At 41.0% G+C, this 20,668-nt stretch overlaps 2 protein-coding genes across 3 annotated transcripts in view; one reads left to right on the top strand and one right to left on the bottom strand.

The window, feature by feature from the left end:
- Positions 1-9,231, top strand: part of ODAPH (odontogenesis associated phosphoprotein) — a 31,472-nt gene extending 22,241 nt beyond the window's left edge. The window contains exons 2-5 of one of the 2 annotated variants that reach the window (XM_060012370.1): positions 447-583; positions 695-1,001; positions 1,944-2,573; positions 8,587-9,231. In XM_060012370.1, coding sequence (XP_059868353.1) covers positions 2,507-2,573; positions 8,587-8,951 — 432 coding nt within the window. In that variant the 5' untranslated portion in view covers positions 447-583; positions 695-1,001; positions 1,944-2,506 and the 3' untranslated portion in view covers positions 8,952-9,231. Of the gene's footprint in view, positions 1-446; positions 584-694; positions 1,002-1,860; positions 2,574-8,586 lie in introns of those variants that run through there. The other variant, XM_060012371.1, reaches the window with a different exon arrangement.
- A 7,712-nt stretch (positions 9,232-16,943) lies between these two features.
- Positions 16,944-20,668, bottom strand: part of CDKL2 (cyclin dependent kinase like 2) — a 35,521-nt gene continuing 31,796 nt past the window's right edge. Inside the window, exons 13-14 of the mRNA XM_060012363.1 lie at positions 20,045-20,133; positions 16,944-19,065 (exon numbers count right to left, since the gene is read on the bottom strand). Of these exons, the coding sequence (XP_059868346.1) occupies positions 20,068-20,133 (66 nt within the window). The 3' untranslated portion in view covers positions 16,944-19,065; positions 20,045-20,067. The remainder of the gene's footprint in view (positions 19,066-20,044; positions 20,134-20,668) is intronic.

Here is a 20,668-nt window from a genome sequence, read left to right as displayed (position 1 = left end):
ATTTAAATCAAAACTATGCCATTTCTGAAAAACTAGTAGTTGCTTGTTACCATTACCCTCATCATCTCCTGGAGACATTGGCTAAAGTTGAATCCAAGTCTTAAATTACTACCATTTCCTGTTACTCCTGGATATTTCCAAGAACTCTCTCAACCCCCGCCAGCTTTACTATTTACTAAGTTACAGAAACCACTGTCTGGGAAGGTATGATGACAAGATTTTAGTTAGCTTGCCTGTGACTGATCACCTAGCAGAACCCCAAAGAAAACCCCCTTCATTTCCTGTTGAGAAATTTCCCATTCAGCTTTCCAACTGACTCAATACCTCAAAAAACTAAAAAACAGGACTTCAAAGTACTGCTACCTGAGAAGTATTGCACACTCTCATAGAACTTTTCACAATCTTCATAAATCCTCACATTCTGCCTTTTCTTTGTTTTGTTTCAGATATCCAGGTTCTAGAGGAGATGTTTGTCCAAGACAGAAAGTTGTATTATTTTTCAGTAGTAATGATAGCTAACATTTACATGGCACCAATCTCCACTGAAAGTGCTTAAATGGTATTAACTCATTTAACCTATGAGGTAGGTACTCTTATTATTCTCATTTTATAGATGAGGAAATTAGACAAGTCAGGTAACTTGCTCATGGTCTCAACAGCTGGTATAATGACACATTTTCTCGCTATTATACAGAGACACGTTGTCGACCCTGATCTACAACGCCAGACCCAGAGATTTCGATTCACTGAATGCTGAATTACTATTGAATATTCAAAACACCTGAAGGCCAGACTGCAATCATTCCATTCAGGAGCTCCTACTGGGGCAGTTAGAGGCTGAAGGATAAAATGTGAACTCACCCTATGTCTGAGGCTGGGGAAAGTCCATAGTGACTCATCGCCACAATCTGGATCTGTCTGATGTTACTGCCAAGCATAAACAGGGCGGCTGAGCATGCAGGGTGAAGTCACCTCACCGCATATATAGCCAAGACATTCAGGTATCCACAGCTTCCACCTGCTCGGGAGTCTGTCTAGCCACCGGGTTTCTCTCAGCTCTCAGGAAGAATGCATGGAATGAGAAAAAGATTGGTCTTAATCTCTGCAAATGCCTTACCCAGCCACTGGAACTGACGTAATTTTCTACTCCCTGTCTACTTCTATAGTTTGTAATCAAATACAAGAATATAAAAGTTAATAGCTCTTCTTTCCATTTAGCAAGCAGCACTAGACTTAGAATCTTTATTCTCTATGTGATTTGTTTCTATAAGTCTATGTTGGGAATACTTTAAAATCCATTTTAGCATACCACAGGCCGTGCACTGTGTACGGCTTCAGGTATAGCTGGATTCAGAGGTTCAAATGTTGTTGTCAGAATCTGATATCTCTGCACTCTGTTTTATTGAGCAGACTCTTCATGTCTCTTCCCAACTTCAAGTCCAAAGGCAAAATGTGTGCCTTTTTTCCAATCACTTATACAAAAGACCCAGGACTAGTTTTTTTTTTCTTTCTTTCTTTCCTTTTTTTTTTTTTTTTTTTTTGTGGTACACGGGCCTCTCACTGCTGTGGCCTCTCCCGTTGCAGAGCACAGGCTCCGGACGCGCAGGCTCAGCAGCCGTGGCTCACGGGCCCAGCCGCTCCGCGGCACGTGGGATCCTCCCGGACCGGGGCACGAACCCGTGTCCCCTGCATCGGCAGGCAGACTCTCAACCACTGCGCCACCAGGGAAGCCTGTGTCTTTCTCTTTCTGACCTACTTCACTTAGTATGATCATCTCTAACTCCAACGTCCGTGCTTTTAAGCACTTGTGACCGCCCACTCCCATTCCTCCAGCAGCTGACAGGAAACAAACCAGGCATCTTACGGGCAGTTTGATGAATCAGAGGGGGCCTTGGAAGGACAAATCACTAAGTTAATCTCCCAAAATTTTCATGTTTGTTTAGACAGTGACCATGATGGCTACTAGAGAAGATAGTTTTCTGACTCTGCTGCTCTCGGCTCCCTGACAAAAGCAGAGAAGAAGTCGTAATCCCTGATCCAAGATCTGTGAACAGCCTCTTCAAACTGCCGGGGTCACAAAGCCTTTAGATAACGTCCTCCCTGTCCTGTTTGGTTTTGTTAAGTAAGTAAGCTACACAGAAGGAAGCGGTGCTGTACATTTCCTGGACAGATTCTTTCTCTTGCTGAGGGAGACCTATATACACAAGTAATGAGAAGGTACTAAGAGGGGAAGTTTGAAGGAATTAAAAGGATAGTGAGGGCGTGGTTGTCCACAATCCAACTCCAACCAAGGACAGATGAATGACGTTTGGCTGTCATTACAAGAAGCTCTGGTTGACAAATACTGTCTGGTATTTCCTTGCTGATTTCTTACCCTCACACCACAGGCCCTAATCCCTGTGGTCCACTATGCAAATGAAAACTCCCTGAATCAGTCTGCAGGTGACTCACCAACCCCTTTTAAGCCACGTTGGGTTCAAGGCAGTGACTGCTTGGGGTAGAAGCCATGGCTCACAGACTCTGCTTCTCCTACTGGCTACTGGTCTGCTGGTTGGTGGTAACTGTGGCAGAAGGTAAGGGTTTTGTTTTTATTCTACTGTGGGTCCAGTAATTGATAAGTTGTGTGAAAAGACAAAATTTGGCTCCATGATTATGCATATCGTGAACTGGAACTATTTACGTCAGCTTTCATCAGCCTGTGTGGTTAAAGAGAAAGAGGCTGAATTTTATCATCGGAAGGTCCTAGTCTCAGCCCTAGCTATGTGACTTTAGACACACTTAACTGTTCTGATTTCCATTTCCTCAAGTGTGAAGTGACAGCATTAATGATGTCCATTATTATGGGGGTCGTGAGGACCAAATGAGCTATCATGCAAGAAAAGCTCTTCATCCTTCAAGCACTATATGAATACTAGTTATTATTGATATAGAGCTAACAATTTCCACCCTGAATTACAGCAATGTCCACCTCTTTATATGCCCAACAGCCTGGTATTTTGCCCATGGTGGGTGTTCAGTCTCTGTTTATTAACTGCTTTAATTAATCACATCTAGTCAGTTGTGTCTTGGTGCTGTGGAGGTTAGCCTAGACTTCTTTCTTTAAGGTTCTATTAGATTCAATTTCTCCCCTACTCCTTTCTCTTTCCTTTTCCCCCACTACAAAATTTCCAGATGGCCTGAGCCAGAGCATTGGTTTACAAACGCTGGGGACAGGAAAGAAAAGGGGGAGAGCCCCAGGAGTCAAACTGAGTCCTCCACCACTTTCACGTGGCCTGGGGCTTTGCAGGAGCTCAGTCAGACCCTAGTCATCCCCTAGCAAGTTCCCTGCACCCATCCACCAAAGCTCACAACAGAACAGAAAGGGGCAGGGACATCAGAGGTGGTGGTGAGGCCACCAGAGATCACCTTGTCCAATCTCTGCATGAACTCAGGCGATCAGAGGGCAAGGAGACAGATTACAAAGAGCACCTGCCCGATTCCCAAGACAAGACTGCAAACATCACCCGCTAAAAGTGACATCTGAAAGTGGCACCGTAACACAAAACCTGACAGCGGGCACCTTTCCAGAAAGTCAACCACTCTTCAGGAAACCTTGTAAATACGTAGCTAAATAAGTTATAATGAGATTAGAGGTTTATTCACTTTTTTTTTTAAAACACCATTAAAATGTGATTTCTGATTTAGGCTCACTCTTCCCCACTATCCCTCAGACTAGCCTCAAAGACCTTCAAATGCAGCTTCACTCTCTCCAGGCAGCCCTGGCTCCAGGCCATCACCCACTTACACATGCCCTGGCTCTGCCAGACGGGGTCATGTGTGGGTCTCCAAACCCACCCTGTTCTCTCTCTCCTCCACAGCAGCAGCTATGGTTGCCCCCGCTCCTGATTTCACCACTGTTTATTGCAATTCTGCTTCACATGGTGACGTTTAATGTCACTATAGTATTACCTTCACATAAGGCTGTCTTAAGACACATAGCTTTCAAATTGCAATCTCCCTCTCTCTGACATCTTTGAATTCTTAGAGCAATTTGTATATCACCCGTGGTCCATACTGCATTCTGCTCTGCATTATAGATCCATGTATTTGTAGCGTCTCCCCACCTCTCGAGGGCAGGCCCCGTGTCTTTATCATCTCTGCATTTGTCACAGCACGTAACAAAGTAACCTGCACACTGTTGAATCTACTAGACTTATAGCATAGGATTGAAAGAGGCCTGTGTGAACTGGTATGAACTGGGCTCCTATGTCTTTACCTGTAAAATTAGAGATTTGGCTAAAATAGCCAGTTATTCTGTGAGTCTACAAAATGAATTAAGTTGCAGTTACTGTGAGCAAATTAATCACAGGACTTATATTTCTTTTTGGTTCGACTCTCAAGGCACCTGAGAATTTTTGTGATCCTCCAAGTGTAAAAGAAGAACTGCATACTTATACATCAAGTATAAAACTTACTTCTCTTAGAAATCAGGGTAGTTCACTACAAACCAGCTATTGTCTGCCCAAATAACCACAGAGTACAGATAATTATATTTTTTAAAAAAAGGTCATCTCACCCTTACTTTTTTTTTTTAAAGTACTAGTTGTTAGCATACGATGAATTTCATGTCTAGACTATAGTAAACCCACTTAAAATTGATGTCCAAACTCCAAGCAATATTTTGGGTCTTGATTATTTTATTATCTTTTAATTTTTTAAATTTATTTTATTTTATTTTTGGCTGCATTGGGTCTTCGTTGCTGAGTGAGGGCTTTCTCTAGTTGCAGCCAGCGGGGGCTACTCTTCGTTGAGGTGCGCAGGCTTCTCTTTGCAGTGGCTTCTCTTGTTGTGGAGCACAGGTTCTAGGCGCACGGGCTTCAGTAATTGTGGCTTGTGGGCTCTAGAGCACAGGCTCAGGAGTTGTGGCACACGGGCTTAGTTGCTCCACGGCACGTGGGATCTTCCCAGACCAGGGCTGGAACCTGTGTCCCCTGCATTGGCAGGTGGATTCTTAACCACTGCGCCACCCGGGAAGCCCTATCCTCTAATTTTGAATGTAAGTTATTATTGCAATTTTCCTGGGACTGGAGGGACTTCCGTGGCGGTCCAGTGGGTAAGACTCTGCACTCCCACGTCAGGGGGCACAGGTTCAACCCCTGGTGGGGGAACTAAGATCCTGCATGCCGGGCAGCGAGGCCAAAAAAATTTTTTTTTTAATTTTTTTCTGGGACTGGAATGAAATACTGAGCTTCACAAAAATCTACAGAGAGGAACTCAGCATCTACACTCAACATCTGCCTCATTCAATTAATCAGCTATGTACTGGGCATGAGGCCAAGCCAGGGACTGTTCTGGGTACTAAGGACATAGCAATGACCAACAGAGTCAACAGGCCTTGTGTTGATGGAGGCCCAATAACAACAGCTAAGACCTACCAAATGCACGTGTCAGGCATGTTCTCAGCACTTTACAAGCCAGTGAGATAGGTAGTATTATTTTCTCCATTTTACAAATAAGGAAAAGAAGACTGAGAGAAGTTAAGGAAGCTATCGATGGTCACACAATTATTAAACGGCAGAGCTCAGGGATCCTATGCCGTTCTGCCTCTCAAAATGTTTCTAATCTGCACTTAAATATTTGACCTAGTTTGGTCTAATTATGGTTGCAAAAGAGCTCTTTGTGTTTGATATTCAGTATCTTTGCTGTCATGTCAGTATGTTACATAATGAGAAATATTTGCTTATTAATGATCACATTATCCCTGAGAGGTAGGAATGTGGTAACTTTTGAAATTATGGAAACTGAGATTTCTCTCAGTCTGTTCAAGTCCACCGTAGGCACTGGGCTAGCAATGAGATCAGGTGTACAGAATGATCAGACAGATACTTCAGTGCAGGAGGAATACAACCGCTGAATGGTAATCACATGACTGATGAATATGATGAAAGTGGACTCACAGGGTGCTAGGGAAGCATATTGCCAGGGGCCTTAAGCCAGCCTCAAGGGAGGGAAGGCCTCCCTGAGGAAATGAGACATGATCTACCATAAACTTCTTTGGTTCTACTTCTCTCACTTCAAAGAGAACTCTACACACTTCTGAGTCTATTTTTTCCCACCTATTTAAGCCACGGGAATCTGACTCGGTTTCCTCCATTCCACAAAAACTACTTCAAAAAAATCATCCATGGCTGTGGGCTTTTAAAAATCTGGTTCCAGATGCCTAGAGCACCATTGTCAGGAGGATTTGGAGAATAGCCTCAGTTTTAAGAAGTAGAAAGAGCACAAGGGGTGGGTGTTTTTAAAAACTAGAGTCCAGCTTAATGAGTGGCAGAGCCCAAGACCTAGCTAAGCCTGATCTGATAGCAAAATGTCAAGATGGAGCTTAAGGATAAGGCTAGCTTCAGACTTCCCTGGTGGCACAGTGGTTAAGAATCCTCCTGCCAATGTATGGGACACGGATTCGAGCCCTGGCCCGGGAAGATCCCACATTCTGCGGAGCAACTAAGCCCGTGCGCCGCAACTACTGAGCCTGCGCTCTAGAGCCCGCGAGCCACAACTACTGAAGCCCGCATGCCTAGAGCCCATGCTCTGCAACAAAAGAAGCCACCACGATGAGAATCCCGCGCACCACAACGAAGAGTAGCCCCTGCTCGCCGCAACTAGAGAAAGCCCGTGCATAGCAACGAAGACCCAACGCAGCTAATAATATATAAATTTTTTTTTTAATTTAAGAATAAGGCTAGCTTCTCCCCTAGTGACTGGATTCTCAGCAGAAAGTTTTCATGTTACAAAGGTTCAGAATTGATCTGATTGTGTATAGGAAAGAATGAGTAATATGGGATTTAATCAGCTTCTGTAGTTTGAAATGTCTTAATCTAGTTTCAGCCATAAGATTTTAATACTCAGTAGCCTGGGTGGGTATGGGAGAAAGGGTCAGTATTTAATTCAAGAAACAGACACCCATTCAAGCTGGCTTAAAAGAAAATGAATAGAGCTGGAGGTGGGGTGATTATTATAAAGATATTTCCAAGGAACTTAAGTACAGCCAGCCCTCAAAAAGACCAGCCCTGAGAAAGTCAAGAGTCAAGGTTACCCTCATCATCACTCTGTTACCACAGAGGCACTTGTCTCTTTTTCTCTTTGAGAGGCTTTCCCCATTTTACAGCTATGGAAATATTGGTTTCTCTGTTTATTCAACATTCAACTGGCCAATACCTGACACTCCAGCCCCCGCCCTACCACTTCCAGTAACATCTTCCACTAGCTGTGTCTCTGTTGAAATTCTTGAGTGAAAATCTGATTGGTCACTGGCCAGCCAATGAATGAGTTGAGTGTCTAACAACAGTCCAATCAACCATAGCCAGAGGAGTGTAGTACTGACCTTTCCAGGTATTATGGGTGAAACAGAATCTCTAGAAGGGGCTATGAATAAGCAGACCCAGTACAACCAAGAAACCTGAATTCAGCTGTTTTAAAGGTGAGGGGAATCTAGCTCTCAACTTACTGTGAGGAATTCATTTTTCCATCATTCACACTCAGCAACCCTTTCCAGGCCTGTTTTGGTAAGTCTCTAAGGGAGTGAAGAAATAATTTCCTAAAGGAAAGCTTGCTTTTTCGCAGCCAGTTTGATTGTATGATACAGTTAGAGGGAAGACCTTGACACTGGAGGTTGATCCAAATTTCTTCTCAGAAATGAATGTCATCCTGGTCCTCAGTGCTCATTCCCCTGGAGCAAGTAGATGTTCCCTCCCTTCCTCTTCAGGGAATGATTTCACTGCTGGGGAAGTGAAGCAGGCCTTTTCTTTACATTACTTTTTTTCCATCAAATTTTCTTTCTTTATGTATAATTTATGCACAATAAAATGCACAAATCCTAAGGGTATATGTTGATCACATTTTAGATATGTGTGTGTGTATACGTATGTGTGTACATTCGTACTTTTGTGTATATAGGTATGTACGTGTAAATATAAGTGTGTGTGTGTGTATATCTCTCTCCATATTCATGTAACAACCACCCAGATCGAGATCTAAAGAATTCACTGGTTACTTTTTCCACTAAATAACACCTACGCTAACCCTAAGCTAACTATTTTTGACTTTTTTTTTTTTTACCATAGATTAGTTTTGCTTGTTCTTGAACTTCATAAAAATGGAATCTTACAGTATGTATTCTTTTGCGTCTAACTTCTTTGCTCAACATAACATCACAGGATACATCCATGTTGTTGTATTAGTAATTCTTCCTTTTCATTGCTGAGTATTCTTTCATTGTATGAATACACAGTTTGTTTATCCATTCTCCTATTGATGGACACTGGCATTGTTAGCAGGTTTGGGTTAATGTTAATAAGACTGTTGTGAACGTTCTTGAACTAGTCTTTTGTAGATATAAGCACTCATTTCTCTTGGGTAAATTCCGAGTGGAATTTCTGGGTCATAAGGAGTGTCTGTGTCTCATTTTACTGGGCTGGGCAGTTCTCTCAAACATGCTTTGAGACTCTAGAATTCTCTCTTCCCCTCTTTCTCCCCTGCCTCCACCTGAAGACTCTCCCCTCTGCTCGTGTCATCAGGCCTGTTTCCTGACTTGCGCTTTTCTCCTCACAGGACAGCAAGAGGTATTCACCCCTCCTGGAGACTCACAAAATAATGCAGAGCCTACAGACTGCCAGATCTTTACACTTACCCCTCCTCCCACCACAAGGAACCCAGTGACGAGGATCCAGCCCATCACCAGGACACCCAGGTGTCCCTTCCATTTTTTCCCACCACAAAGGCCCAGAGTCCACATTAGGTTCCCATACAGACCTTTCCTCCCTCCGAGGCGCTACCACCATTTTCAGTTCCATCCATTTTTTCGGCCGCACAGTCGCCTTCCTCCTTATTATTATTTCCCCAGAAGAAGACTCTGGAGAGGAAGCTCCTCTGAGGAAAGCAGAGAAAAGAGAGAAGCGCCAAACGTGCTGAAGTAAAAGAAGCCAAGGCCTCAGGACAAAGATTTCTGTTTTCAGTGACTAAACTAAAACTATTGGACTGGAAAATTAAGCATCGGTGATATCTCATTGTGGTTTTGATCTGCATTTCCCTGATGATTAGTGATGTTGAGCCTTTTCATGTGCCTGTTGGCCATCTGCATGTCTTCTTTGGAAAACTGTCTATTCAGTTCTGCCCATTTTTTAATCAAGTTGTTTGTTTTTTTGATGTTGAATCGTATGAATGCTCAGGTACTTTTATACGTAAGAAAAAAATAAAGAAAACCACTTCTTTCCTTTTTCAAGCACAGAGCATATTTGACTAATTTTTATAATAAAGTGTAAGTAAGTATCAGGTTCCAATAGGAACTTCCTTGTTCTAAACAGCAGAAGGACCAAAGCATTGAGGAGTGGGAGGTACAAACGAGCAGACACAACTGGAGCAGTGTATTTGGGGCAATAAATTCTGTATACCTGAGCAACTCCTAGAGTTATTACCAGGTAAAAGCACTGAGTCATCATAAAACAGCTCTAAACTGGAAACAGCATGAATGTCCACCAACAGTAGAAAGGGTAAATAATGATCATCTCATATCCTAGAATACAACACAGCCATGAAAAACAGCAGATCGCTGCTTCACACAACAACATAAATGAATCTCACAACTTCGTGTTGAGTGAAAGAAGCCAAACACAAAAGAATACATACAGTAAGATTCCATTTATATGAAATTCAGGAACAAGCAAAACCAACCCATGGTGATGTGATAGAGGTCAGAATAGTGATGACTTTTGAGGGGATATTGGCTGAGTAAGGGCAAGAGGGAGCCTGCTGGGACCAGAAAATATTCCATTTCTTAATCTGGGTGATGGTTACACAGGGTGTACACATTTCTAAAAATTCACCAAGCTGTATGTTTAAGATTTATGTATTTTACAATATGTAAATTATCTTTCAATTGAAAATGTTTTAAATGCTGCAGTGCAGAGGAAATCAGTAAAGGTATGCTAATTATAACTGTAGATTTAATTTGTTAAATAAGCTTTCAAATATTTCACTGACTGGTAGTTGGCAAGGTTATATTAAGTAATATTTCACTGATAAGTCAGACATAGAAAGACAAATACTGTATAATATCACTTATATGTGGACTCTAAAAAAGCCAAATTCACAGAGAGTAGAGTGACTGGGAGAGGTGGAGAAATGGGGAGATATTGGTCAAAAGGCACAAACGTCCACTTCTAAGATTAACAAGTCCTAGGGATCTAATGTACAGTGTGGTGATTATAGCTAATAATACTCTATTATATATTTAAAAGTTGCTAAAAGAGTAGATCCTGAATGTTCTCATCACAAAAAAGAGATGGTAATTGTGTAACGGGATGGAGGTGGTAGCTAATGCTTTGGTGGTGACCGTTTTGCAACAGGTAAGTGTTACAAAATCAACACGTTGCACACCTTAAACTTACACAATGTAATATGTCAATTACATCTCAATAAAGCGGGGAGGGGGAGGCACTATTTCACTGAAATATCACCTCATAACAGTAAGCAGAAGGGACTTCCCTGGTGGCGCAGTGGATAAGACTCCATGCTTCCAATGCAGGGGACCCAGGTTCTGATCCATGGTCAGGGAATTAGATCCCACATGCTGTGACTAAGAGTTCACATGCCACAACTAAGGAACCTGCGTGCCGCAACTAAGGAACCTGCGCACCGCAACTAAGACCCAGCGCCACCAAATAAATAAATACTAAAAAAAAAAAAAATAACAGTAAGCAGAAGACTTTGCATATTTTTTAGCACGAAGCAATATGTATTTGTCTTTCCCAACTAAGGCAAATTTAAACCAGAAATTTTTTAACAGCCTCAAATATAACCCTATAGTTGGCTATCAAAAGAACCAGAAAAAGAGAGAAACACACATTCTGAACAGAAGATATCTCCCACAATGTTGACATTGGAAATTTACGATAAGCATGAATTGGACAGTAGCAGTTCAATGATTTGTGTAGAAGGGACCATCTCTACTAATACATCTGAAACCTCTTGACACAGATGTCCAGGTCCTTAACAGTGGCCTGCATGACTCGGCCTCCCCACGCCTCATCCCCAGCCTCTTCCTCTCTGACCTCATCTCACACTACTCTTTTCCCTTCTCACTCCACTCCAGACACACTGCCCTCCTTGCTGGTCCTCACACCAAACGCACTCCCTCCTGAGGACCTGTGCCCTGGCGGTCCCTCTGGCTACAGTGCCTTTGACCCAGATAATACAGGTTATCCATAGGGGTCCTCCCCTCACTCCTTTCAGGACCTTCATAAAATGCCACCTCTCAGTTCCTGGCCACCCGAATTAAATGTGCATGCACAGACCTACTTCCTCTTCCCATTCCTGGCTTTATTTTTATTCCTAGCACGAATCACATTCAATCATTCTATATGTATTCATAGTTACCTCTTTTATTATTTGTCTTTCACATCAGAAAGTAAGCTCTTTAAAAGCAGTGATTTGTATCTATTGTGTTCATTCCTTTATCTCCAGGACTTAAAACAATCCTTGCATATAGTAGGGATTCAATAAATATTTGTTAAATAAATGAACTTTTAAGGCTCCTGGTATTTTAACCCTATTTGCTTGCAAATCAATTCCCACATATCAGAGGAAGTCTCAGGATTTTAAAATCTTCTCCAGCAAAAAAAGAACTTCTATTGAGGAGAGAAAGATAAGTATAAACCTCTCTCTCACATAAAACAGTTACTGGCCACTGGTGCATGCTTTCAAACTTCTTTGAAGAATTTTAACATGAGTCTTTCTCTTTTCAGTGCTGATAAATTGTTTCCCTTTCAGTAGTTCGTTAGAAAATAGGTCAGAATGGTAACCAGAGACAGAGAATGCTCCAATTTAATTGCTCACTTAATTTTGTAATTTTTTCAGGCTTTTATTAGTAGAATCTATCACTTTTTTCAAACTCTGAGTCCAATCCTCTTTGTAAAATCTCTCCAGGCTAGGTGAAGACATACAGATTTCCTGGGAAAGCTATTATCTGAGATGCCTCTTCAAACTGTTATTCTTTAAATATGTGTTCAACAAGCAAGGAGAAACTGATTTTCTGACAACAAAATTTATAGATATCTTGGCTTATGTTCTAAATAGGTGATTTATTACACGTTCTGTACATAGTAAACACTTTACCTATTTTTGGAAAAATCTTTCACCATGTTCCTTCACTTGGGGAATTAGATGCCCACCATCACTCAGAATAGAGGTAGATTTCATATAGTCATAGAATTGTGTGCAAAATGTGTCTTAAGTTTCTGTTTCCATGCTGGCAAAGTATTTCTCTTTTCCTATAGCCTCTTTTCAGTTTTCATTGGTGATTTATTTTTTCAAATCAACATGTTGAGAGGTATATCGAGGACTTTATTTTTAGACACATAATAGATAACTTGTTTCCCCTAAACAACATGCCCTACACTTTTGTAAATTCAGAACTCCAGTGGACTGACTGCTGACTTAACATACATCTTAGCTGACTGATACCAAGGTTGGAAATGTGCCTCAGGCTGTACCATGCGGACTCCCTATGCTGCATTCCAATATAATCAAGAAAAGTGGCCAGAGCCACAGTGTGGACTAATTTTCCAATTTCCATTCATTGTGAGCATCAACTTACATTTTGCTGCTTGTAAATCACACTTGAAGACCATATTTCCGATTCATTCCAAAGATGTTCAGCGCCCTTTTGTTGGATCAGCTCTCTTGGAAGTAGCCTGATCAGCCTTCCTGCCACTCTGCATTTGCCCATCCGCTCCCATTTCATCGTTGTGAGGCAAATTTACTTTCATAACTCTTCAGGGTTTTTTTCTTTTACTCAGGATTCTCAGTGAAGTGCACAGCTCCTCCTCATTGCCCCCACGCTCCCACCAGCCTAGCTCTCCTCCAGCCACTGGTTCTGCCTTGCTGACCTCTGAGTCACCAGCCACCTGCTGACAGTAGGGGAGCCCTGATCCAATCAGAGAGATAAACGCCACGTGCGTTGGGTCTCCTCCGCTCCCACTCTGCTTCCTAAACCTTTTAAGACCGGACTAACAGAGAGTTTAACTATCAATGTCCACCAGGGCGCGCCCCTCCACGGCCGGCACCATCTGATGGCCCGTCTATTACAGTTCTTCCTTGCCACCCCTGCGGTTCAAATAGATTACGCAATCCTTAACACTGGGCCCTTAAAAACGGGGAAAGAAGACGGCTTATTGCATGGACAAAAGAGCAGATAAACCCCTCAGGTGAAATTTATCGCAGGTTTTAGCGCTTCTCTCCTTGGGAAGAAAATCGCTCTCTACTGCCCCCTCTTGGATCACGCTTGACAGCCCTGGGCAGTCCTGGGCGGAGCCAAAGGAGTAAGGTGTCGTCGTAGTGAAATGGATGTAAGGCCAGCTGCAGCAACCCTCGAGCTCAGACCTTTCACAACCCTCCTTAAATAATTCCTGTCCATCCGAACAGAGCTGACGTCTTCATTCCTCTGCCCTAGAAGGGAAAAAGTGCTTCTCTCGCATTAACTTATTTCCTCCCAAGACTCAGCAGAAGAAAGGGGATCTGAACACCTTACTTAGGACGACAAGTATAATTTAAAATACATTCTTCTGGCTGGGCTGCATTTCCCAGTTTAAAGTAATTTTTGATCTACAATATACCTTGAGCCAAGCTATATTATCTGAATCTGGTGTTTACCTTTGTTTTCAGGAAGTATGAAACACATCTACAAAGGAAAATCTCCAACACTCAAGCCTCACTTTTTAAGACCTTTAGTATCCTTTCTTCAAAGAAGGAACCCAAGTGACCAATAAATATCTAAAAAGAAAAAATCTATGAAAACATGTGTAACCTCAGTAGTAATCAAGACAATGTAAACTAAAGCAAGACAATCTTCACTCAGCAGATTGGTCCACATGGAAATTATTAGTAGTAATTATCTACCATAGTCCAGGCGTGGGGAGGTACTTTCCCAGACACTGTTGGTGAGAATGGAAATTGGTACGGCATTTTTGGAGGACAATTTGGCAGAATGGGTGAAAATCTAAAAGGAAACATACATTTGCAGCTTCAAAACATCCTTATCTGGTGAGCACTGTGACTGTTTTCTCCAGCATCCATGTCCTGTATGCCTCCCCAGCTCTGCGGAAGCCTGGTGGTTCCATGGGTAGGCTGTCATTAGCCTAACCCAATCAGTATAATCCTGTTTCCTTTTGCTCTTGTTATTAATTCAAGCAAAGGAATGTAACAGAGCCCCAAGCCAATCAGTGCACACCATTCCCCTGGCTACAATGCTTGATTCAAGGTGAGCAGTATCCAAATCTGGCTTAATAAGAGTAAAGTGAAGTTTTGTTTATGGCTGGAGAAACATGCTTCCTCCTCTGTAAGTGGACGAGGATGGGTGTAGCTCCAGGAGCCTAAGCTCCCAAAGTTTTTATTATCTAAACGAAAAACATTTTAATTGATTCCAGATCTAAGTAATCATGACCATATATCTATTTCAACAAACACCCATGGCTCTATCATTTACTGAGTGACACTGAGTAACTTTCAAAGCCTATGCAGTAAGTCCCCTACATACGAATGAGTTCCGTTCCAAGAGCGCGTTCGTTAAGTCCTGTTTGTTCATAAAGCCAACAGGGTTAGCCGAGGTGCCCAACTAACAGTCGGCTACACAGTAGTGTACTGTAATAGGTTTATAATATTTTTCACACAAATAATACATAAAAAACAGACACAAAAAATAAAGGAAACATGTTTAATCTTACAGTACAGTACCTTGAAAAGTACAGTAGTACCAGCTACATCACTGCTGCTTTTACGTTTGTTTCCAGGCATCCTGGGCTTGAAATAAAGATACTGTACTACTGTACTCTATACAGTACTGTACAATGAAGTACACAAAAGCACAACCACTGGTAGAGGATGCACGCACGTGACAATGTACGCCAGACACGTGAACTAACTTACGTGACTGGACACACGAACGCACGTTCACAACTTTGAAAGTTCAAAAAATTGAAGGTAGAGGACTTACTGCACTTTGCCTCTAAACCATGACTAACATTCCTACCTTCACAGGGTTACTATTATTATCGTCACGTAGAAATCACAGAGCTAGATGGTGTGGAACAGAAATAGACAAATAAGATGTAGTTCCCAATCTTTAGAGACACAGAAATTTTGGTATTATACTTGCCCGTGTGCCTTCAGAATCTGGCCCTGACTCTTTTGGAGGGACTAGGAGCAATTTAATAAACAGCTTTTCTACTTAAAAAATATACAGTGGAGGAGACAGACAGGTAGGTATACATGTAAGCAAAAGGAGTGATGATCTAAGGAAGAAGACTAAACGCAGGTTCAGGAGGGAAGTAACCAATGGGAACATTGCTGTGGGATGGAAGGATTGTTTTAAATTCTAGTGGCAATGTTAATGGAGATCGCTTTCCAGAACTAGAGGCATGGAGATAGCTAAATGGAGGTAAACTGACATTAAAAACCTGTTCTCTTGACTGATAAGAGAGCCTACCCTAGTGTAGGGACAGGAAGACATGCTGAATTGAAATATTTTGGTTTCATTTCCCTGACTCCTTCTTTTTTTTTTGATTTAATTTTGTTTTTTTAATTTTTTTAAATTTATTTTTGGCTGTGTTGGGTCTTCGTTGCTGCGCACGGGCTTTCTCCAGTTGCAGCAAGCAGGGGCTACTCTTCGGTGCGCGGGCTTCTTATTGCGTGCAGTGGCTTCTCTTGTTGCGGAGCACGGGCTCTAGGTGCGTGGGCTTCAGTAGTTGTGGCACGCAGGCTCAGTAGTTGTGGCTCACGGGCTTCGTTGCTCCATGGCATGTGGGATCTTCCCAGACCAGGGCTCGAACCCATGTTCCCTGCATTGGCAGGCGGATTCTTAACCACTGCACCACCAGGGAAGCCTGACTCTTATTTAATTCACATTAACCAACAATACAGTTTTCAAAGTTTCGCTAGAACCTTCCTCACTTCTACAGGAGATGATCTGGCATGCCAAAGTACAAGTAGGGATTAAATAAGGCTACGTCATGGGGGGAAATAAAATTTCACTGAAAGCAAAGGAAAATGACATTTGGTGGATGGGTTTTTGTTTTGTTTTCTGTTTCTCAGCATATAATAGAGTCGATATCAGATATCCACAAACATCTACAAACACAAAGCTCTAAATCACAAGTTACTTACAAGTGATGACAAGTGATTTGTGGGAAGGCACTTCTCAGAAAGACGTGTTAAGAAATAGATAAGCTTTATGGTAATTACATTTTCAAGTTACTTCATGTCTGAAGCTATAAAGAGAGAAAATAAGACCCTTTAAAAAGCAATGTGAGAACATAATTTTTCATTCACATAGAGGAGTGTTAAGGACACATTTCCAATTCTAAAACACAACACAAAACAATAGAGAAAAATCCATTTAGTCCAATTCTCTAGGACTAGCCTTAAAACCTTAAAAGCAGTGATGCTGGTGTTTCTAATTCCTGCCAGTGGTTCGGTTACATAGAGGAGCATTTAGAAAACAAGTGAAGCACATTTTTCCGTCTAGTCTGACTCATAATTTAGTACAGATCCAGCCTTATATTGTAGCACAACTAAAATAAAGGAACCAATAATGAGACAGTCACATAAGAAAACACATCTTCTGTGTCCCCATTTCTATAGGAAGTCAGCTATTCTAACCAAGCAAGGATTCTCAATCAGGAGAACCAGGTTCTAAGCGAAGTCGGTCACAACTTTTACCAAGACATGCTACTTTAGGACCAGGTTGCTTGTATCACTGGCTGTACAAGAAAATTAACTTGCCACCCCTATATACAAAATTTCAAAAAGAGAATTAACAGATTATTTCAAACTTATTTGTTAAAACTGTACGGTGTTGTATACATTATTCATGGTCTCTTAAATAAATTCAAGTAAAAACCATGTATGGAGCTCAGTAAGATATAATATTTATTAATTTTAAAACATACATACACACAGCAAGCCCACTTCCCCCCACCAGTACATACACATATTTTCTATTAGTAAGTGGCTTAATCATATCCTTGTAGATGAGACAAAGTAAAGTAATCTTAAACTGAAAAAAGGGATTATTTTGGTTCAGTGCCTATGGTCCCAATTTGCAAAATCTTCTTTTTCAAGTTCTGCCACGGTTCTAACCAGATACGATCCTCAATTCTCAAGTTGGACTTAGAGTGAATAACTTTTAGTTCTTTAATTCTAAAGTTCACACAATGTTTTAATAAACAAAAAATACCAAAAGCAAATGAGAAGGTAATTGATCTTGGACCCTCAGACACTGGGGTGATATTTTCACACTGATCTTTACATAAAAATAACATTGAAATAAGCTAGAGAAACACTTGGCTTTTAAGTATTATCTGCTTTCCATGCTAGAGTCTGTTGACAATATTTTTCAGAGTAAAAATAAAATAATAATATTTTAATGTGAAGCCTACAAATACTTACACACTAATTTTGTTCAGCATGTTAGCCACACCAATCTAGTCAAACACCTGGTCAGAGTTTAAAGATAGAGCTTCAAAACCAAGACCAAATTTCAGTTGAACCACCTATAGACTCTACATTGGAGCTCCTTATTTTGCCTCTGGAATGTCCTACTCTTTTGAAAGCCCAAGTGTCTAAGGTCAGAATTTCAATATTAAGCTCTTTAGAGTAATAGAGAAAAGTGCTAGTTAAATGTTTGGGCTAAGTTCTAGCCAGTGCCTTTTAGAAAAAACAACATATTGCTCATTGGTTAAGGCAAAAAAAAAAGTCCACACAAGTTCTGGCCCCCTTAACAACCATCCTCTAAGATAATGAACGCAGAGCACGACCTACAACCCAGAAACCAAAACCTGCAGTCCAATTGGTTTCACTCTCCCACCTAAAAGTTGTGAACCAGCGCATTAGAAAAGATGCGTGGGCTGTAGGTAAATGACTTTGCACCTTGTGAAAAGCTTTGGGGGAGGCCTTGGAGGACCCAAGGAGACAGAAACGTCTCTAGGTTCTGTCTGGTATCACCTTCAAACTATCAGTGGGACAAGAGTGAAGTCCTAACAGTGGATATTCCCTCCCCAAAACTTCTCCAGCTGGGGAGTTCCATAGCAACTGGCCCAGAAAAGAGTAATCAGCCCTAGTCAATTGGTAACCCAGCTTCCATCCCCAAATTTTGTATGTCTACCTCTTTTTTTTAATGAGAAGCACAGTACGCAGCTCCAAGGTAAATGTACAAAATTCTCCTTCACCACTCTTGTTCCAATCACGTTCCTACACACAAGAACATTAGCACCAGAATCTTATAAAACAGAGGACTACCCAATGCCAGAGTCATACTAGGTCATTAGAAATAAAAGGCTTCTTTGCGACATTTGCTTTAGTGTGGTTCTTAGAAGATCAGCAGAGAGGCCAGATTCCCACAATAACACTGATCAAACATCAACAATAATCACAGAAACCAAAGATGTACATCTATCCACAGAGAGCAGTTACATTTCTCCTTAAAGCCTAGAAACAAGCAAGATTTTTGAATGTGTTTTATAGTTAAGTTAGGGTAAAGGAAACATTTTCTCCTACTGATCCCAGGTTTTTTTTCATTTTCTTCAACTGATCCTAGTTTTTATCACCTACCACCACCAAACCCACTCCCAAATAAATGTACACATTTATACAAATAACACACAAGATTCAATGCATAAATAACATGACCTTTTAAATGCTTCTCTCTTTCTCCCTTTTTTTTTTACTCACTTTACATACACGATCTACTAATATTAAATACACATTCATGTAACAAGAACTCTATCACTATTCTTTCATTGGATACGTCTTGAAATAGCATCAGTGGACTTGAAAAGTGATGGGATAACAGTTGGGAAGGGACAGTTGTTCAATGTTCCTTTGAAACACATGGATGTCTTTGTCTTTTCTTCTGCTGCAAGGCCTTTCTCAGAAAATGTAGTCAGTTCAGAAGTCAAGGCTCAAAACCACAAATCTCTGCTTCTAGGATATCAGCACTTTTGTTGCACAAGGATGTCATCTCAAGGGCTAGGGCAGCATCTAAAAGCAAAGGGGGACATATGCCAGCAAATAGTTTACATATATTCTTTCTAGAAATTGATTTCTACCTCACTTGCTTTCTCATATTGTATGTATTGACAGTATTGGTAGGTATTACATGGTCTAAGAAAACCTTAGATCATATGTATAAAAAACAAGATTTTAAAGACAGTCTTCAGGATAATTATCCACCAAAACTACCATGTATAGCACAGCATCTCCTTTTGTGTAAATAATGACTAATTTTGACAAAATAGATACAAGTTTTATAGAGCTTGCAGTTTATGCAGTATGTATAGCAAATGCATTGCAACGACTTCTACTAGGCCCTTGGAAGGGACCTGTAAAAACGAGAAATTAAAACTTAAGATTTGTGCACATCACAGTAAATTCACATTTGATGTCACAGACATTCAAAATGCTTTGTGGAGGTTAACAGGTTAATTCCAACAACACAGTTATAAGAATGCAGGATTTTATTTTTGAATGACTTGTGTGAACTCACATAGCAAATTATCGTCCAAAAAGGTCTGATTTTTTCTCTTTTATTTTTCAGTACTAAAAAGTTATATTTAAAAGGAAGGCAATCACTTGGTATGATCCCTCTTTATTAGGAAAAAGATTACCAGGCAATCATTTACCCTTTCTTGCTTTACAAACCCAAAGGGCAAATGACTGATACGGGAGATAAGTATATATCCTTCTGGAGCACTTGTCACCCTAAGTTCACATTACTGTATCCAATAAAATACAGGAGATTAGTTTAAAAGCAAGAGATGCAAGCGCTATGAAAGGGATTTCATCACAGAGACAAAAGCTACTTCTGTTTTTTTAAGTAGTACAACTCCTTGTCTATCAAGAGTTCTCATAGAGTCAATCATTGGAGAATGTTTCAGCTGTACAATTTGTTGCTTCAGCAAGCTACAAAATATTTCCCATGAAAGGTTACACAGCTTCAAGGGTGAGAAATCAGACCTACCCAGCTCAGAACCAAAATGACAGTCAGTGCTGGTGTTCCACTTGAGGCAAATCGGCCTCTGAATCATCTGACAGGGGAGATCCTGATACCTACAAGTTAATAAATGAGCATTATAGAGTCTCAGTAATTGTAAAAGTCTTACTTCCTCAAAATCCCAATTCTTGTTCAAATATCAGATGATTAGAACTTGGGAACTAGTCATAGCTCAAGTTGCTTACACAGAAGAAGATGAAGTAAGGACTTCATCTTATTCTTTGACCTCTTTGTTGGTACATATGTTAAAAGATACTTCTGATGTGCCAGGGCAATGTAAACCCACTATAACCCATGTCTACCTATCACCAAAATCAATGAACAAACAAAACAAAACCCTTTAGAAAAAATAGAAAAAAAACTGAGGATTAAGGGAAAGAGTCAAAACTTGGAGATGTATCCCTTCACAAGGGGGTAGGTTTCCAATTTTGTTTGTTTTTCACTTCTGTGACTTTGCCCAAAGGGCAAGCCCTAGTCTCAGAGTCGTAAAGAAGTGCAAGAAGCTAGAAGTCTGAAAGGAACCCCATCTTTATAGTCAGAAAAAGGGGTCCCTGCAGGGCAAAAAGTAGGGGGGGGACTCCGGAGGGAAGA

The sequence above is a fragment of the Delphinus delphis genome, chromosome 5 (assembly GCF_949987515.2).
Source record: "Delphinus delphis chromosome 5, mDelDel1.2, whole genome shotgun sequence".
In the NCBI taxonomy this organism is placed as follows: domain Eukaryota; kingdom Metazoa; phylum Chordata; class Mammalia; order Artiodactyla; family Delphinidae; genus Delphinus; species Delphinus delphis.
Note: the sequence above shows the minus strand (reverse complement) of the source record. Positions and strands in the feature narration are given on the sequence as shown.